This window comes from Sturnira hondurensis, unplaced genomic scaffold (assembly GCF_014824575.4).
Source record: "Sturnira hondurensis isolate 20B ecotype Veracruz unplaced genomic scaffold, ASM1482457v3 Scaffold0016663, whole genome shotgun sequence".
Taxonomy (NCBI): Eukaryota; Metazoa; Chordata; class Mammalia; order Chiroptera; family Phyllostomidae; genus Sturnira; species Sturnira hondurensis.
The window spans coordinates 7,584,349-7,604,182 of record NW_028089294.1 but is presented as its reverse complement, the minus strand read 5'-3'; the positions used below and the strand labels follow the sequence as shown (position 1 = coordinate 7,604,182).

At 43.6% G+C, this 19,834-nt stretch overlaps 1 protein-coding gene across 1 annotated transcript; it reads right to left on the bottom strand.

The window, feature by feature from the left end:
* Positions 1-1,473: 1,473 nt before the first annotated feature.
* On the bottom strand, positions 1,474-5,457 carry PFN4 (profilin family member 4). Its single transcript, XM_037066872.1, has 4 exons — positions 5,225-5,457; positions 4,670-4,807; positions 3,773-3,878; positions 1,474-1,675 (listed from the first exon to the last, which is right to left on the bottom strand). The coding sequence occupies exons 1-4, from the start codon at positions 5,339-5,341 to the stop codon at positions 1,647-1,649; spliced, it is 390 nt and encodes a 129-aa protein (XP_036922767.1). The 5' UTR covers positions 5,342-5,457; the 3' UTR covers positions 1,474-1,646.
* Between the last annotated feature and the right edge of the window lie 14,377 nt (positions 5,458-19,834).

Genomic DNA, 19,834 nt, shown 5'->3' with positions numbered 1-19,834 from the left:
GCACTGCCTGGGCAAGGGGCGGTTCTCAGGCCGGACCTGCTCAGGGAACTAGACAACTGGCGTGGGCTAGAACACTTGCCCCATTTCCAGTCTGTTCCTTCCTCTTCCTTCCTCCCTTATTTCCTCCCTTCTTCCTTTCTCCCTTACTTTAAATATTCATTCACAGATAATTGAATGCCTACTGTGTGATAAACATTGTACTAGGTAATGGGATAATACGATCATGTGTGGAAGGTTGGGTGGGATGAATAGAAAGGGCAATTTTTAGTAACTTTAAGGAATCTTTTTGCAAAGCTTTGAAGTGGAAAAGAATGAAGGTGAAACCTTACTTTCCACAATGTACAAAAATGAACTCCACATGGACCAAAGACCAAAATATAAGAACTAAAACTGTAAAACTCTTACAAGAAAACAGGAATAGTTTCAAAATATTAAATTTGCCAATTATTTCTTGGATATGACACCCAAAGCACAGGCATCAAAAGACAAAATAGGTAAATAATGCTATATCAGCATTAAAACTTTGCACATTAAAGGACACTGTCAAAACAGGAAAAAGGCAACCTATACAATGGGAGAAAATATTTGCAAACAGTACATCTCATAAGGGGTTAATATCCAGAGTATATAAAGAACTCCTACACAGCAACAACAAAAAACCAACACCAAAATTTAAGAGCATGCACAGGACTCAAATAGACATTTCTCTAAAGAGGATACTCAAATGGCCAAGGAGCACATGAAAAGATGCTCAACATTACTAATCATCAGAGAAATGCCAGTGAAAAACACAATGAGATCAATTTCATCATAGCCATTAGATAGCAACTATCAAAAACTAGAAAATAAGAAGTGTTGGTAAGAATGTGGAGAAATTGAAATCTCTCCGCACTGCTGGTGGGAATATAAAATGGTGCAGCTGCTATGAAAAACAGTATGGCAGTTCCAAGAAGAAAGGAAGGAAGGAAGGAAGGAAGGAAGGAAGGAAGGAAGGAAGGAAGGAAGGAAGGAAGAAAGGGAGGGAGGGAAAGAAAGGCAGGCCATATGACCTTTCCTATGACAAAAAGAAAACTATTGTATGGTTCCATTTTTACGAGGTACCTAGAGCAGTCAAGTTCATAGAGGCAGACAGCGGAAGGGCAGTTGCCAGGGGCTGGAGGGAGAGAGGAACGGGGAGTTAGTGTTTGATGATGGGCACAGGGCTTCAGTGTCGCAAGACAAAAAGAGTTCTGGAGATGAATGGCTGGTGATGTGTGCACAACAGTGTGAATGTACTTAATGCCAGTGAACTGGATACTTAAAGTAGTTAAGATGGTAAATTTTATATTATATGTATTTTGCCACAATGAAAAATAAATAAGTGTAAAAAAACCCTATGAAAGTAGAGACAATGGTATAATCGCCCCCAATAGATATGCCCTGTGAAACTATCAGTGTTTTCACACTCATGCCAAAGACTAACACTTAAAAAAAAACACAAGTTGGCCCAATAATTCCAATTAAAAAATGCTCTATTAACTCATTCTTCCTCTTCGGTATATTCTGCCTGGTCTTTTTCAACACCAGAAGAAGGCATTACTTTTTTTTTAGAATCCATAGTTATCTTCCAAAACAATAAAAGCTGTCCTTCATAGTCTTCTGATGACTTAACTTCCTTTTTTTCTTAGATATTCTCCTGAAAGAAACAGAACATGGTTATTATTCATGAGCAGCAAATTATCCCCGCAATAGGATTCATTCCTTTATTTGTGTATCTGTAAACACTGGTGAGTGACTAGCAGGTTCTAGGCCCCATGTTGGGTACTGAAGATACAGGATGACTGACAGCTAGGATGCAGCTCCTGCCCTCAGGGAGCTCCTTGTCTAGCTGGGGAGATAGAAATAGAAAAATACCGATTGTGTTCCTAGAGTCTTTCATAATACAAATTTTAAATAGTCATAATTCTTTGCTTCCCAACTTTTCTATAATTATAATGTAAAATTTTGATCAAGAAACATATACTTTAAAAAAACAAGTGAAGAAAATAGAGGTAGTGAGTATATATCTGGCTCCTGAGTGGGTATCAGCTCCATCCCTCCCTCAGGAGCATCCAGCCTCTGTCAGGAGAGCCCGTCCCTCCCCAGAGCAGTGGGTCTCAGCGGCATGATGTCAGCTGTCCTCGTCTCGTACACATGCTTTGGAGTCTTTTGGCTCTAAGCAAGAACGTATAATTTCTAATACAATTTTTTAAAAAGGAAATCATCCTGCAAAATATACCTTTTTTACAATTGAGGTTAATGTTTTAATTGGATCAGACCATTCTATTTTGATTCTCCTGGTAGTTTCAATGTAATATCCTTGAAGCGTGCTCACTCCAATGATATACTTTGTTAGTGATGCAACATGACCACACGTCCTAAAACTCTTCCTTCTAAAGTCTCAGAGGTATATCGCGTATATTATTTGTGATGATTTCTGAGCACCATTTTTTCACAATGTGCATACACAAGAGGACAATGGAAGTATTAAAAATGTGAGAACTTAAAAAAAAGAATATATAGTTTCTGTGATGGTACCTAATTTCTCAATTAATCCTTCAGATTCAGCTCCCTGGAGACTTCCCTGATCCTGCTAGGTGGGGGTCATTCATTCACTTGTTCATCCAATGTGTATTAATTGCCTACTCAACATCTGACACTAATTTAGGTGCTGGAGAAAGGAGAATGATTACCATGCACTTCTTGTCTTCTAGGGGCTCACAGTTTAGGTAAACAAAGAACTATAAGGGCAGCAATAATAAAGGTATGAAAAAATACGTAGCACAGTGGAGAGTTGTCTAAGATCTCACTTGGGTCTTCCATTTTGGGGAACATGCCAACTGGACATGAGGGGGCAGGAACAGAAAAGGAAGACGTTTCAGGAAGATAGGACAGCAAGTATAGAGGTACGGAAGGCAAAGAACATACCCCGATTTCCTAGTTTATTAGGATAGTGCAGCCCACACTGTCCATCACCACTATCTGTTGAAAGAATGAAGGAATTGCTGCCTTCCTTACTAGTAGAAGTCAGGAAAGAACTATTTCAAAAGATTGTTGAGGTAACTCCAAAACTTTTTAGAAATTTCAATTTATGGTAGATTAAAGACCTAAATACAAACATAATTTATATCATTTATTAAGATCAACTTGCATAGATATAATAATTTTCCAGTTCTATATTAGATCTGTGCTCAACAATGTATAGCCATGGAAGGAGATTGGAGTAGATACCAACAAGCCGGTTGCCGGGCTCACAGAAATTTCTTTTCTTTTTATAGGGTGGTCTATAAAAAGAAAAGTCTCTTTTTTCTTTTTATAGGCCCCCAGCAACTACATCTCTTGTTTTTTCCACCTGTTGCCTCCCTCCTCCTCCCCCCGCCCCAGCTGAATGACAAGGGTAAAAACCATATGATCCAAAACAGGTCAACTCGGGGTTTTAAAAGAAATTAAGAGGTAAAATGTGAGACTTGGCCGTGACACCAGTCAGGAAAAAATGGCAGTTCACCTTGGGACAGAACCAACCCGACCCTCTTAGAAGGAGAGACCAGAGAAAGGTTCTCGCAGAGTTCCAGTCCCTGGAACCACTTTCCTCGTGTTCAGCTGGACTCCATCCTTCCAGTGGTTCTAAAAGAATCCCTAGGGTCCTCCCCATCAATTCCTACGTCCTGTGCCCTAGCTGATTCGGTCTCTGTCCCTCTCAATCAGAAGACTCAACTACCGCAGGGAACAAAGAGGCACCGGGAAACAAACTTACCCAGCTTCTCTGTGGCTTCCACACAGACACTCGGATACATGCCCTCCGTGTACGTTGCCACCAGAAGATACAGATGGGTCTTCACAACAATCACACCAGTGTTTTCCTGGACAAGAATAAAACTGAATGCCTTCTCTTGGTTCTGATCACAGGACTAGCAGTTATGCTCCAGCCGTATTTTTCACAATTTCCTGACTTCCATATAGTCCTACATTTCTTTTTTGGACTCTCCACTCTGTTCCACTGATTTAGTTGGCTTACTCTAAAAGTTTAGGTGTCGTAGAAACAGCGTGAATGTTTTGAAAAAGTTCCCCAGTTGATTCTAATAGACCCCTATCCCAATGAGAGAGGGTATAGATACATTGTGGAACTGGAGAGCTCTGGCCTTGAATCCCAGCACCTCCATTTTCTGCTGCATGACCATGGAAGAGTTCCTTAACCATGCTTAGCCTCAGTTTCCTCATCTGTAAAATGAGGCTACTTAGTTTATAATGTGGATGTAGGGTGCCTAATCCATACTATAGGGCTTTCAGACAGTGAGATTGCACCCCTTAATTCCTAATAGGCAACAGAAAGTCAAGAGAGGTTTTAAGCACAGGGTGATAGCACTTTTTTTTTTTTAAGGAGGATGTGGAATACAAAGGATAGACTGTAGTGGAAAGAGACAGTTCAGGCAAGGTTTAGTTGATAGATCCTGGAACAAATATTTCTCAAAACCAGGCTGACTGTTAGTACTTTCTTTTGCATATGCTCTCCTGGCACTAGACTGCGGCCTCAAACACTACCATTGCAATAATGGGCTTAGTTCGTTCTGCAGATAAGATCAGAAAAGATGCAGAAAATTGGAGTCAAATCCTGAAGGTTTTCCCCAGCTGTCTTCAAATCTTCAGTACTCACATTCTTAGCGTAAAGAGAATAATCGTCTGCCCGGACACATTTATAGTCCTTTTCCTTGAAATACAGTCCTTCTCTTCTGGCTTGCAAAGGGTTCTTGGCGAACCCATTCACGAGCGTGCGGACGTCACTGGGCATTACCTGCAGAGGTTAAATAGACCGAGAGTCAGCAGAGTTCGGCAGGCTGGCCACATCTGGCCCACTCTCTGCTTTTGGATACCTGCGCCTAAGAATGATTTTTTTTTACATTTTTAAGTAGTAGGGGGAAACATCAAAAGAATAATTTCGTGATAGATAAAAATTATATGAAACTAAAACTTCAGTATCCATAAATCAAGTTTCTCGGGAAGACAGTCACGCCCAGTCTCTCATTGTATTGTCTGTGGCTGCTTTCCATGACAACTGCAGAGCGGTTGTGCACAAACCATTGGGCCTCGAAACCTAGAATGTTTACTACAGCGCTTTCCAGAAGAGTCTGTTTGAAACGCTTATGCCCAGACTTCTTCTTCTTTTTTTTGTTTAAATTTAAAACTCTATGCCCAAACGTTTCTTTCTCACACTGAACCCTGGCGACGCTACAGACAGGCTCCGCTCCTGGAGTTTGATGAGGGCCGCGCTGTCCACGTGCTTGGTGCTCAGGAGGGAATCTAACAGTAAATTCTGCAGGTGGCTCATGCTGCCTGGGCTCCGAAGAAGGCTGCTGGTGAAAGGGTCCTCTCTGGCTAGCTTTCAGAAGACCTGTGGGTACAAATCTCCCGGAGATGCTTCGGACAGTTTCAATACCAGCATGTGTTCTCTGAAAAAGATCAAGAGTGAAAGGGGCGGTCCATCACCTGGTGTCCACCCAAACTCAGAGCAAAATGAAATCGTAGAATCAGAGGAAATCGCAGTTCACACAGAGCAGGTTGCGCGGTGAGTATGGACAATCACAGCTCACAGCTTTCCAGCTATGTCCGTGGTTTGCCCCAGAATCACCTGGAACTGAGAGACAAAGAACAAACGCCTGCTGGGACGGGGAAGCACTGAACGAAGGAAACGAGGCTAAGTGATGGGCTGGTCCTGAGTGCTCAGCTTCGATTCCCACCTTCTAACCTCAAGACTCCGGCCCAGCGGACTAAAAACACTTCTAAGCTGCTTAAAACCAGCTTTTCCGCACAGGTCACCGTCTTCCTGGACGGTCCTCACCAGGCCAACCTCCACAAACACTCGTCCTTCCAGGAGATACTGAGGACAGGCCACAAGTCGGGGCGGGTTTGCAAGGGAGGAGGGCGGTAGGGTTCCCCAGAGCGGGACTGAAAGCGATGGTGGGGGGTTCATAGCAGGGCAGTTGGCTGGGGAGACTCACGGGAGGCATCGGGGACTGGGGGGAACGTAATGGGCCAGGTGGCAGCGGGGAGCTCGAGTAGGGGCCGGTGCGCGGAGCAACAGCGGGTCCACGGACACGGGGAAGGCGGTGCCGGCTGTTGGCTGCGCCGGCCGCCGCTCACCGAGAGGCACCCCGACTCCGTTTGCACTCCAGGACCTGCAAACCCGCACTTCGGGCTTCCAGGTTTCTTCCGCTCGACGGGGCCGCGGGACCCCGGCTGCACGGTGCTCAGGGAGGCAGCCACGGCTGGGTCTGCGGAGCCCAGGGCCCTCCGTCCGCTTCCGCGCCGCGTGGGCTTGTTGCCGTTGCTCCCACGTCCCGGGACCCTGGACGCGAAACGTTCTACACTCTGAGGCCGTGGGCACGAGCAGGCTCACCCTCCCGCCGCAGCCGACGCCTCTAGGCCGTGGGCCGACGGGCCAGGCCAGCGCGCACACACGGGAGGGCGGCTTGGGTGCGGGGTGCAGCCGCACCCTCCCTGCCAGGCCCGGGCGGAGGCCACGCCTCAAGCCGACCCAAAAGGAGGGAAGGGTCGCAGCCCCGGTGCCGTAAATTTACAACGCGCGAGTCCTAGTGATAGCTGTTCCCTGAGATACGGTCCTGGGCATGGGCGGGGGTCCCCGGCGACAAGCAAATGTCCCTCCAAGTGAAAGTCCCTCCAAGCAGCTCTGTCGGCGTGGACTTCAGTAGCCAGAAAGTTGCAACCTGCGGCCACCGATCAGAAAACTGCTGCAGTGCGACTCCTAGCGGCCGGGCTGATAATTGCCACACTGTCTCCAAAGGGCTCTGTTGCGGGAGGGCGTGGGAAGCCTGGAATTCAGGGGGACGCGGGTCAGCGCAGAGAGAACCTCCCGGCTCTAGGGAGGCTGGCTCCCGAAGACGTTTCCAGAAGCTGCGGTGAAGGCCTCTTGCTGGGGGAAGTGCGGTGGCCAATGTCCAGAATCCGTTCCACCTCCGTTCCTGGGGGCAAGTACTGATTATTCATTAAACAGAAGGAGAGGGTGGTGGTGAATCCTCATTACTAAAGGAGCTGATTTTTCCGTTTTTCTAAAGGCTCTGTTATCTGGGACCGCAATGAAAATCTGGGACGTCGATGGGCTGATGAACTTCCCAAGGTCAGGAGTCTAAAGAACAGTTGGAGCCGCTGCCTCTCACGGAGATTCCGTGGTGTGGCTGTTTGAAGTTTGCCCTTGGGCACTTGCATTGAGAGCTGGCTTGTGTGAAATACAGTATTTTTCCTGGTTTCTGTTTCATTCGGTTCCTTATTAGTCCCTCCATTCCACTAACTTTGTGTTTACTCGGCTCTTCATTTTCCAGCTTCTTAAGTTGGAATCATAGGTCATTCACGATATACCTTTCTTAATATAAGTTACAAAGTTTCTCTTGAAGCACATCACCCAAATTTATGCATGCGTTTTTTTAAGATTGTAATTTTTTCATTTTAAAACGTCTTTATGAAGATATACCTGATAGACATACAATAAACTGCCCATATTTAAAGTGTACAGTTTGATAAGTTTTGACTTGTATTCACACATGAAACCATGGCCACAAGATGTTGAACACAGTCAACACCCACCACACTTCTTCATTGTGTCTCCCGGTAACCCCTCCCTTCCCACCAGTCAACAAGGCTATCTCCAATGTGCTTTCTGTCACTGTAGTTTATTTTTCATTTAAAATTTTTATGTAAGAGTAATTTTACATTATGTATTCTTTTTCTGGCATCTTTCACCTAGCATGGCAATTTTACAATTCATCCATGCTGTTGCACGTGCAATACTTAATTCCTTTTTTTGTTGTTGTCGAATGCTATAGACTGCCGTTTGTTCATCCTACTGATGGACATTTGGGTTGTTTGCAGTTTTTGCAAATGAAGCTGCTAGCAACATCCACGTGCATATCTTTGTATAAACGTAGGCTCTCATTTCTCTTGGGTAAATAGATACCCAGTTGTGGAAATGCCTGAGTTACATGGCAGATGAATTTAACTTTTTCTGAAATTGGCAAACTTGACCAAAGTGATTGTGTTAGTGTACATTTGCACTAGGAGTGTGGGAGAGGTCCAGCTGTTTTGCATTCCAGCCAAAATTCTATACAGTCTTTTTCATTTGAGACATTCTAAAAAGTGGATAATGGTATCTTATTGTGGTTTTAATTTTCATTTCCCTAATGACTATGATGTTGAGCATATTTTCATATTTCACTTGCCATTTATATATTAGTGAAGTGTTCAAATATTTTGTTGATTTTTAAATTATATTTTTTGATATCTTATTGTTGAGAGATAATTCACATCCCATAAAATTCACTAGTTTAAGGGTGTGATTAAGTAGTTTTCAGCACATTCACAAGGCTGTGCAACCATTGCCACTTCTAATTCCAGAACATTTTTATCACCCCCAAAAGACTCCTCGTACCCTGTAACAGTCACTGTCCATTCCCTTGTCCCCCTGGCCTCTGGACACCACTAATTTACTTTCTCTCAGATTTGTCTATTCTGCACATTTTATACACATGGAATCATACAGCATGTGAGCAGTCCTGTGTAACTGGCCTCTTTCACTTAGCACACTGTCTTCTAGGTTCGTCCGTGTCGCAGCAGGTGTCAACACTCTGTTCCTTGCTATGGCTAAATAATATTCCATTATACGGATATGCTACATTTTGTATACCCATTCATCAGTGGGTCGGCGTTTGGATTGTTTCTACTTTGGGGCTATTATAAGTAATACTGGTATGGACACTTGTATGCAAGTTTATGTATGAATATATGTTTTCAATTCTCTTGGGAATATAACCTAAGAATGGAACTGCTGGGTCGTATGACAACTCTGTTTAACTTTCTGAGGAACTGCCCAGCTACTTCCCACAGTAGCTTTACCTTTTCATGGTCTTATCAGTGATGTATGAGTGTTCCAGTTTCTCTACTGCTTGGATTTCATTGAACCTCTTACATCTGTGGGCATGTAGTTCCCCCAACATTGGAAAAAATTTCAACCATTATTTCTTCACATATTTTTTCTATTTCCTCCCCCTTTGGGGAAAATATAATTATGTGTATAATAGCCCACTTGAAATCATCCCATTGCCCACTGATACCCTTAGTTATTCCCCCAGCATTTCATTTTGGGCAGCTTCTATTTTTTGTGATTTTAAGTTTACTATTTCTGTAACATTGGCTCTGCCGCTAAGCCTGTCTTGTGTATTTTTCACTTGAGACATTGTAATTTTCATCACTAGAAATTTTATTTGAGTCTTTTCTTGTGTCATCCTGTCTCAAAATGTCTACTGTTTCTTCTAGCTTCTTGAACTTATGAACTACAGGTATAATACTTATTTTAATGTCCTGGCCTAATAAGTATATCATCTGTGTTATTTCTGGGGCAGTTTTGATTGATTTTCCTCTTTATTATTGGTTAAACTTTTGCTCCTTTGTATGCCTGGTGATTTTTTTATTGAATGCCGGACATTGTGAATTTCACCTTGCTGGATAGCTTTGATTTCCCATAAAGATTCTTGAGCTTAGTTCTGAGATGCAGTTTAGTTACTGGGATATAACCTGATTCCTTCAGGCCTTGCCTCCAAGCTCTGTTAGGCAGGACCATAGTGGCATCTAGTGTGTGAGCAGTTTTTCTCTAGTACTTACTTGTACAGAACTCCTCCAAGTACTCAACTCTATGACTTACAAACTAGGAGATTTTTCACTCCGGCTGACGTTAAGAGGAATAATGTCTGGGACTGTGTGACCTCTAAAGACTGTTCCCCTAAACCCTACCAGGTATTTCTTTGAGTCGGTGTTTTTTGGGGTAGTTTCTCCACATGCATGTAGCATTCAGCATTCAGCTGAAGAGTCTAATAGGACCCTTTACAAATCTAACCCTCTGCAGAACCACAAAATTCTCTTTTCTGTGTAACTTTGCTCCTTCTGGTGCTCAGCCCTGTAAACCGTAGCTGCCCTGGCCTCCCCAGACTCCAGGGGGAGAGCTGGGTTCCACCTGATACCCACTTCTCTGTGCCGTTCAGGAGATTCTTTCCAGGTGCTAAACTGAGCTAGTATAGGGCTTGCTTTGTTTTCTGTTTCTCACGGACCACGGTCCTTCATTGCCCGATGTCCAATGTCTTGTAAACTGTTGTTTTGGTTATTTTTTAAAAAAGGTAAATGTGTTCCCTGTTACTCTATCTTGTCTGAAAGTGGAAGTTCTCATCCCAGCCATTATTGTTCAAATCAATTTCTATGCTCCATACTTTTATTTATCACTTCTAGGGCCCTAGTTTTCCACTTGTTGAACCTTGCGCTATTGTCTCATAAGTCACTGCAACTGTGTTCACCATTTTCCAATCTTTTTTCTCTCTGTTTTTCAGATTGGATAATTTCTAATGATCTGTGTAAAAGTTCACTGACTCTTATTTATTTATCTCGTTATTTATATTGAATTTATTGGGGTGACACTGGCTAATAAAATTTTAATCTATTACATATCACACTGACCTTTTTGTATTTACATCATCTCCAATTTCCTATTAAGCCCATTGAAGTCTGTTTCTCAAATTTAAGGATTGTATTTTCTACTTGGTTTTTTTAATAGTCTACATTTCTCTGCTGAGATTTTCTATCCCTTCATTATGAGCACATTTCCTTTAACTTCTTGACCAAAGCTATCATAGTTAACCAAAATCCTTGTCTGCTAATTTCAACATATGGCCCATCTCATAGTTGGTCTTCATTGATTGCCTTCTTCTCTTAAGTATGGGCCGCATTTTTCTGTTGTATGTGTGTGTTTCTAATAATTCTACACTGTATTTTGTACATAATGAGGAGAGATCCTGAAAACCCCAGAATTTATTTATAAAAATTCTGTATTTATTCTTACATGTTTTAACTTGTCACCTTCAAAGCACTCTCCACTTGGTACAATACACTTATCAAGAACTTTTTTCCACTGCTCAAAACTGTTTTTGAACTAATCAATTTTGATGCCTTTTAGTGCTTCTGCTATTTTATTATTTCACCTCTTCCACATGAGCAAAATATTTGCCGTTGAGGACTTTTTTTCATGTAGAGAAACAAAAAATGTCACTCATGGTGAGCCTAGGTGAACAAAAGGGGTGAGGCACAGGGGTCATGCTATTTTTTTGTTCAAAAATTGCTGAACACTCAGTGCAGAGTGGGAAGGTATGCTCATTAAATCACCCAACATGAGATGGGCAAACGAGTTGAAAGAATCTTCAAAAAAACTTCACTGAAGCTGAACACAGCCTCTCACAACATCGCCAGCTGGTACACTGATGCAGATGGGTCCCTAGAACACTCACCTAGTAAGGGAAACCTGTACTACAAAGGGCCTGCCCTCCGGAAGATAATTCTTAGTGGGTTTTTTGGTCCCTCCTCATATATGATACATTGTAAAGTACAGGTGGCAAATACAAAGCCTGAGGTCCGAATCCGACCCTCCACCTTGTTTTTTCCTGCCTGGCATCTTGTTTCTACCTGGCAGCAGTGCCGAGCTCCTTGCCCCTAGTTAAGGAGTAGTTACATTTATACAGTCCTAAAATTACATTTGGCCAGAGGTTGCCTTACATTACAAAGGTTGCCTTCAAACCCTTGCGGTTTGAAGGCAACCGCAAAGCTGATGTGACCCCTGGTAAAAAGGAGTTTGATAGCCCTGTTGTAAAGGGTCTGGATTCTGTTATATCCCTCTGAAGAACATTGAGCTTCTGTTTTAGCAGGCAGTTAACTTGGTTGACCTCAAACTCCAAACTTTGTCTTTCCTGCACTTGACAGAAGATAAAAATCACTGTTTAGTCTTTTCAGCTTTCAATGGGTTGCATGGAGTCTGCCTGCTATGTACATAATTCAAGGATCTGCCAGAGATTTGGTCGGATTTTATTTTCACAATTTGTGGCATCCCCACTACAGCTTTTTCTTTCAGGCATTTCTCCTCTCACTTTCCAGCTCCCATGGTTACCCTGAACTGTCTTCTAATTCGTGAATCTGTAAAACTGAATGTGTCTATCTGAATTTGAGTCAACACTTTCAGTCCTGACTGAGGCCTGCGCTTAGACAAAAGTCCATAAAAACCTAAAAATTTTTCCAGAGTTGTTTCTCCCCCTCCCCCCCAGTGATGACGATCCCTTAGTTTCTCCCTGCTTTTGGGTCCCTTGATTTTCTGGAGTGTTAATGGGAAAGGTTTTAGTTCTTGGATTGTGAGATTATGAATATAATCATTTTTCATTCTAAAATCAGGAGTAGTGGAACTGAAGTACACTGCCAATGACAGTGACTTTGGAAATATTTTTTGTGTGTAATTATGAGAGGACGTCAAAGGCCCATTCCAAATGTCTCCCTTTTGGAAATCTTTTTTAAAAAATCATTTTTAACCATTTCTAAATGTACAGTTCAGTAATATTGCATTCTCATGTAAGCTGGAAATCAACCTTTTGTGTTTTCTGTTAGATATTTAATTGTGGAAGATTTATTATGAAAGTAGAAAAATATTAATGTTATGAACTATGTCCTGAAGATTATATTACTTTTAAAAAATCTGAAAATGTGACTTTTACATAAAAATATTTATTATTAATATTTAATGCTTATAACAACTAAATTAGTTCAAAAAGAATTTACTAACAACTAACTGAATTTAAATAGAGTCCTGATTATATCTATTTAACTCATAAAGGTAAAAGCAGGTTATAGGATGTGAGAAAGATGGGTTATACTCACCACGTGACTGTGGGCAAGTCATTTGGCCTTGCCATAATTCAAAATGTCCATTCTGAGGGGTTTTTGTTTTTGTTTTGTTTTGTTTTGTTTTGCTCTAGAATGAACTTGGTTGAAAGAAGATTCAAATACTCTTTAAATAGTACTTTGTGATATGATATTAAATATAAAAACTGGATTTACAGAGAACTTTCCAGAGATAAGTCTGTCACATGAACTATAAATCCAGATAGTACTAATAATTTGATTTTTAAGATTTGACTTTCAAAATTTAACTCTGTCAATTTTGATACTAGTTAAAGAAGATATTATTGTAGCTATTATATCAATATTATGCAGGGAAAATTATGTAATTGAGGTAAGAATTGACTATAGAATGAGTTCCAATTATTTTTTTATTTCACATGTAGTGAATCATAATTATAAAAATTTTAGGGAACATAGAAAATAGAATTAAAAACATTCATTGGCTGACAGTTCTGGGGATGTGGGGGATGGAGGGATTGAACCAAAAAAAAAGAAAGAACTCATGGATGCTGACAACAGTGTGGGTTGATTGTGGGGGTAGGAGGGTTGGTAGAGGTGGAGGAAGGGGTGGGGGGATATATGGTAATGGAAAAAATAATGTTAAAAATAATAAATAAAACATAGGACTTCAAAGGGGTCAAAAAACATTCAGCCTCTAGGATTAACCTTAAGAGATCTCTGAGATTGTTTCAATTGACTTCCTCTTTTCCTATACTTTGTGAGGATTCTTTCACAGACACCTTATAGGAGTTTTTCCCTTCTCCTTGTTCCTTCATCTTCGTGTGGCTTTGATGGAATCCCTATGTATTTTTAAGAGCTTTAAGAGCTGTTGTTGGAACACAGTGACCAATCATCACTCAGCTATACCTAGGTAAGAACAAGGCTTTATCTATAACGAATGGGTTTAATTATAAAAGAAGGCGAATGTCCATGTGCAGTGTACTCAATACTGGAGAGGTAACCTGTTTTTGTTTATGAGAATTTTCTTTGGAGTTGTTTTAAAAGGAAAGGAACTATGCATTGAGAATGGTTGAAGTATGCTATGACCTGAAAGATAATCCTCGCAACGTAGGAAGGTCTTAAGGTTCTTTTTTCAAAAAAAACCCAAACATGTTGTTGATGCTAAAATTACATGACTTCATTGCTAGACGATAGGTTGATAAGACGTTTGGGTGAGAATGATTTAGTGTATAGCCTAAATCAGGCATTTGCTTTGCAGGCTACTTGGATTACATTGTGCTATACTTTGTGTCTCTCTGCTTTTGCCTCTTTTTTTCCCTCACAGAATAGTCTTCCTCTCCATCATCTGTCATCTCTTCTCTTCCTAGGTCACTCTTTGTTCCTTAAGGCTGACCTGAAATGTCTCCCATCGGGGGGAAAATTGTTCAATTTAATCTTTTCTCCATTGTAATAAAATACATATAACATAAAATTTGATATTTTAGCCATGTTAAGTATACAATTCAGTGACATTAATTATACTTACATGTTGTACAACCATCACCATTATTTATTTTCAAAACTTTTTCATCACCTTAACTGAAACTTTGTGTTCGCTAAGTAATAACTCTCCATTATTCCCTTCCCAAGCCTCTGGTAATCTCTAATTTGCTTTCTGTCTCTATCAATTTGTCTATTCTAGAAATTTCATGTAAGTAGAATCCTTTTGAGGCTCACTTCACTTAATATATCGTTTTCAAGGTTCATCCATGTTGCAGTGTGTGTCAGAACTCCATTCCTGCTTTGTAGCTGTGTGTTATTCCCTTGAATATTTAGGCCACATTTTGTTTACACAGCCCTCTGTTCACAAACACTTGGGTTGCTTCCATTCCACCTTTTCACTATTGTGAATGATGCTGCAGTAAACACTGGTATACAAGTGTCTGTCTGAGTCCCTGTTTATATACATATATATATACACACACACATATATATATATATGTCTGTGTTGTCCCTCCAATCATTGTGTGAATTTGTTTTGCAGTCTGTCTCCCCAGGGAGGGCAGGCATATTATCTACTTTATCCGTACATTCCTTTTTTTTTCCAGTATAGTGTGTGCCACACACAAGTAAGAAGCCAAGTAAATGACCGACTGAATGAGTTTGTGTCTTATCATTATACAGATAAGCTTCATCTTGCATTTCTCCCTTGAAAGTATTTCCTGATGAAAAACATAATTCCACATTAGTTTATAGAGAACTTCCTCTTTTTTAAAATTTTTTCAAAAGTTTTACCGCTGCCTAGTATTTCCTTTCTGGGACACACTAAAGTTGATGTAATCAGTTCCCTTCTGATAAAACACATGTGGCTTCCGTCTTCCGCTATTACCACAGGTGCAGAATAGGGATTTCTATGCTGAGCCCTCCACTACTTTCTGCACGTAGTAGACTGTCAATAAATAATGGAGGAAAGAATGAATTAACCAACACTAATAGGCGAAGGAGGGCATAGTAGAAAGGAGCCCGGAGTGTAGTAGAACGGCGCTGCGGTCGGCGCACTGACAGCGGTCCTGCGCGGAAGGCCCACCAGGTGGCGCTGCGGCCGGTGGACGTGCGGGCCCTGCACAGCTGTTCAAGCGGAGGGTGGCGGGTGGCGATGCCACTCGCGGTCGCCCGTCCGCGACCTCCAGAGTCTGCTGCCGGAGCAGCCGTCGGGGGAATCTGGCCCGAGGGCCAACAGTGGGGAAGCCGCCACCGCCGCCCACGTGCTGCCCGAGTCCTGGTCGCCACCCTGCCAGACCGGTGCCGCGGGCACTTCTCGAAGGAGGAGAAGGAGCTGACGCCCGTGGAGCTGCGGGACTCGGACGCGACCTCCTCGGTCAACGTCATCTGGGTGAGTGCGGTCGGCTCACCTGCGCGGACGCCAGTTCCCGCCCCCAACCCCATCCCACCCCCCCATGCACCCAGGTCGTCCGGACCCCTCCGCGGGGTCGGAGGGGAGCGGGGGGCGAGCGTGCCTGAACCCTCTTCGGGGAAGGACGGGGAGTGTCCCGCTTGTCGGTGGCGGGTTCATTGACGGGTTCATTCCACCGGTCGTCCTGGACTCCGCCGGGGCTGGGGAAGGGCGAACGTGGGCTTGTCACGTATTTAAAGCGGGGTGGGGGTGTGCATTTTTCTGGGGCTTCTCTGGGGGGCACCTGGAGGGTTAACGTCAGCCCGTCGCTTTCCCCAAGGGGACCGGGCGAGCGGTCTGTCCGGTGGGAGAGCGGGAGGACCGAGGGACTTCCTCCTGAATTCTGCCCCCAGATTGTCCCCACTCATCGGGTTTCTCGTTCCCGGGGACCGGGATCAGCGGATGCGCCCGGCCGGTGGAAGGTGGGGACAGCTCCAGCCAGTAGGAGGCCCCGGGACGCCGCCTTCCCCACACCCGCCTGCGGGGCTGCGCCGCGCGCGTCCTTGAGGTCGCGGGGCAAGGCCGTCGGTGAGTCCTGGTCTCTGAGGAGCCTGTGGTGCGTGGAGAGCGGTGCAGGCAGCGGGCCTCGACCGGACACCGCCCTACGGGCTGCGGCCGGCGGCCAGGGGAGGGGCGCACCCCGGCCGCTGCAGGCAGCGTGTCTACCCCGCGGGGGCGCTTCTCTCTCGTCGTAGACCGAGTGGCCCGTCGACCGCGCGCTGGTTCAGTGCTGGGTGCTGGACACGTGAGCAGGAGCGCGTGCCCGCGTGGGTCCCCGGGTACCCCCCTCCCCCCAGCAACACGCACACAAAGCTGAGTGCTCTTCCCCGTGGCTTCGGTCACAGCGGGGGTGGGGCGAGATCTGGGACGTGGGACCGATCTTGGCTCTGAGCCGCTTATGAATGTGGATGTGAATTCATTTTTTGAAGCTCATAGCACCAGAGAATACGAGTGTGGAAAGTTAAGGCGAGGCCGACTTTAGTTGAGTGAGAAAGGAACCTCTGGTCATGAGACTGGTGCGTGGTAGAAAGGTGCTTGGTGATGTGCCTGCATGTGGTTGGGGCTGTAGGGCTCTGAGTCGCGGCGTCCGTGGGCTTGGCGTGGGGAGACAGTTCCCAGTTCTGGATGCACCAATAGCCTGAGGAACAGGGCGTGGGGGGAGGGGTCCCTCTCCTGGTTTCACTGGTGTGTTCCCTCTGCATTTGCTCTGCACTTGCCCTGCACTGACCGCATCTGCATTGCCCTTTCCCCATCCCAATTGTCCTGAGAGGGACCCTCGGATCGGGACACAGGGGCGCTGGCAGGCACTTAGGAGCGCATGGGCCAGCCCCTCATGTCACACTGGGGAGGGGACACTGCGGCATGGGTTGCACAGCTAACTAGGCTGTAGAGTCAGGCCGGCGTTGCAATCCTGGGCCCCACTCCCTGCACCAGAGGCAGCAGGAGCGCTCTGCTGCCTCCTCTGCGCTTCGCTTTGGTACCAACAGGATGTGCCTGTTGTGGTGCCTGAGCTCCCTGTGGATTGGACGTCATCATTCATGTGTTACATTGGAAGTAATGATTTCATTTCTTTGCTGATATTCAGAGGTTTGAGATCAAAACATGGGAGAAGAAACCTCATTAATATTCATTTTTGTTTGTTAAACCACTTAATTGAAGCATGACATATAAAAAGCTGTGCATGTTAAATGTGTACAACTCAGTGAATTTGAGGAGAAATATACACCTGTGAAAGCATCACTACCCCATCGAGACCATAAATATGTCATTTCCTCCCAGGGTTCCCTCCCGCCCTCACTGTTATTATTCGTGTGTGATAAGAACATTTAATGTAGAGCAGACTTCAAGCATACAACACAGTATTGTCAGTGGCAGGTACTAAGCCACATAGTAGGACTCTAGAACTTCATCATCCTGTTCAGGTTTGTTCTGTGCCTAATTTGTTGAGAGTTTTGTTATAAAGTATGTTGAATTTTTGTCAAACACTTTTCCCGCATCTATTGTGATGACTATATGATTTTTATCTTTTATTCTGTTAATGTGGCATATCATGTTTACTGACTTGCACATGTTGAATCATTTTTGCGTCCAGGGAAAAATCCCAGTTGGTCGTGGTGTGTGATCCTCTTAATGTACATAAAAGGATCACTCTCCCTGCCTCATATCCGACTTTGATGTGATTTGCTGGTATTTCATGGAGGATATTTACATCTACATTCATCAGGGATGTTGGTCTGTAAGTCTCTCTTCTTGTCCTGTCTTTGTCTGGCCGTGGCATCGTGGTGATGCTGGCCTCCTAGTTTAGGAAGATTCGATTTTCTTCAAGTTTTTGGGAGAGTTTGAGAAGAATTAGTGTTAATTCAAATTCAAATGTTTGGTAGAATTCACCAGTTAAACCATCTGGTCTTGGGCTTCTCTTTTCTGGGAGTTTTTTGATCACTGATTCAGTCTCCTTATTCATTCAGATTTTCTATTTCTTCATGACTACTGAGTCATGAAGATTGTATGTTTCTAGTAATTTTCCATTTCTTTTAGGTTATTGAATTTGCTGACATGCAATTGTTGATAGCAGTTTCTTATCTTCTTTTGTATTTTTGAGGTATCACTTGTTATGTATCCTTTTTCATTTGTAATGTATTTAAGTAAGTTTTCTCTTTTTCTTGGTTAGTCTAGCTAAAGATTTGTCAATTTTATTTTTTCAAAAACCACCTCTTAGTTTCATTGATCTTCTCTGTTATTTTTCCAGTTTCTATTTCTCTCATTTCTCCTCTGATCTTTATTATTTTCTTCACTTTGCTAACACTGAACTCAGTTTCTTTTTTCTCCAATTTCTTAAGGTGTAAAGGCGGGCTGCTTACGTGAGATCTTTCTTTTTGCTTAATGTTGTCACTTTATATGCACCTTTGAATTCTCTGTACATCGCACAATGCTTTTAACATCTAGTCGATGTTGTTATTAAGTGAATATATAAATAGACTTGATTACGTAAGTGACCTGTATCTGATACAAAACTGTAAGAAACTTTAAGAGAATACTCTTAAACAATGGAATGCCAACAATAAGAATTATTCCTGCCCTGGCCAGGTAGCTCAGTTGCTTAGAGCATCGTTCTAAAACACCAAGCTTGCAGGTTGGATCCTTGGGCAGGGCACATACAAGAATCAATGAACAAATGCATTAAAAAAATAAGTGGAACAACAAAATCAATCTTTTTTCTCAAATCAATGTAAAATAATTTTTTAATAGAACTATTCCTACAGCTGGATCCATGGCAGATGTTCAGAGCAGAACATGTGCGATCTGTCACCCAGGGTCATGACCAAATAGTATTTAAAGCTGTTCCTTCAGCAAATGTATTTTGGGCATCAGGTGCTATGCTAAGTACTAGGGGTGGAACACCAATAAAACCTTGTCCTCCCTGGAAGGGCTCACAATTTAGTGTGTTTGTTTAAGACAATGGAAGAGGATGTCAGTAAGGGCACTCACATCCAGGGGGCAGAACCTCACAGTCTCCCGAAGCCTCTGGGAGGGAGAGCAGGAGACAAGAACCTGAGGTCTCTGCCCCTCATTCCAGCTCCTCTGACTCCTGCAGCAAAGGTGCCTCCCACAGCATCTAGAAGGTTCCAGGGCTGACCTTGGAGCCCAAACCCTGGGTCACCAGGACAAGCTTAACTGCTGTGCAGGAACCTGATGGACGGTGGTGCTCCCTGAGGTCAGCGCAGACCCATCTCAAGGAGAGCAGTGGAGACTTAGAGTGACAGAGCCGTGTGGCACAGAGCAGTCTGTCTCCATGACCGTTGGGCCATGTCACCATCCTGTTATGGGGACAGACACATGCCACCTTCATGCCTCATTGTTTAAAACTGTTCACCTGTGCTCTTTTGAAATGTTCAACATGTTGGGTGTGGCTAAATGGAAGAAAGATGAAGGTGAGTTACTACTTTATTTAAACTTCAGCTTGTTATATTCTTATTGAGAGGAGGACTGAAAGTGCTTAAACGTCCAAGGGGACTGAGAGCATGTCGTGGTTCCAGAAATGATGCTGCAGCGCAGGTGGGGTCTGCCACGGGCTCCGTGAAGCAGTCACCTGTCGGGATGTGGACAGGAGCCTGGCCACTTAAATCACCTCCGAAATGGGATTCTCTCCTTGGCCAGAGT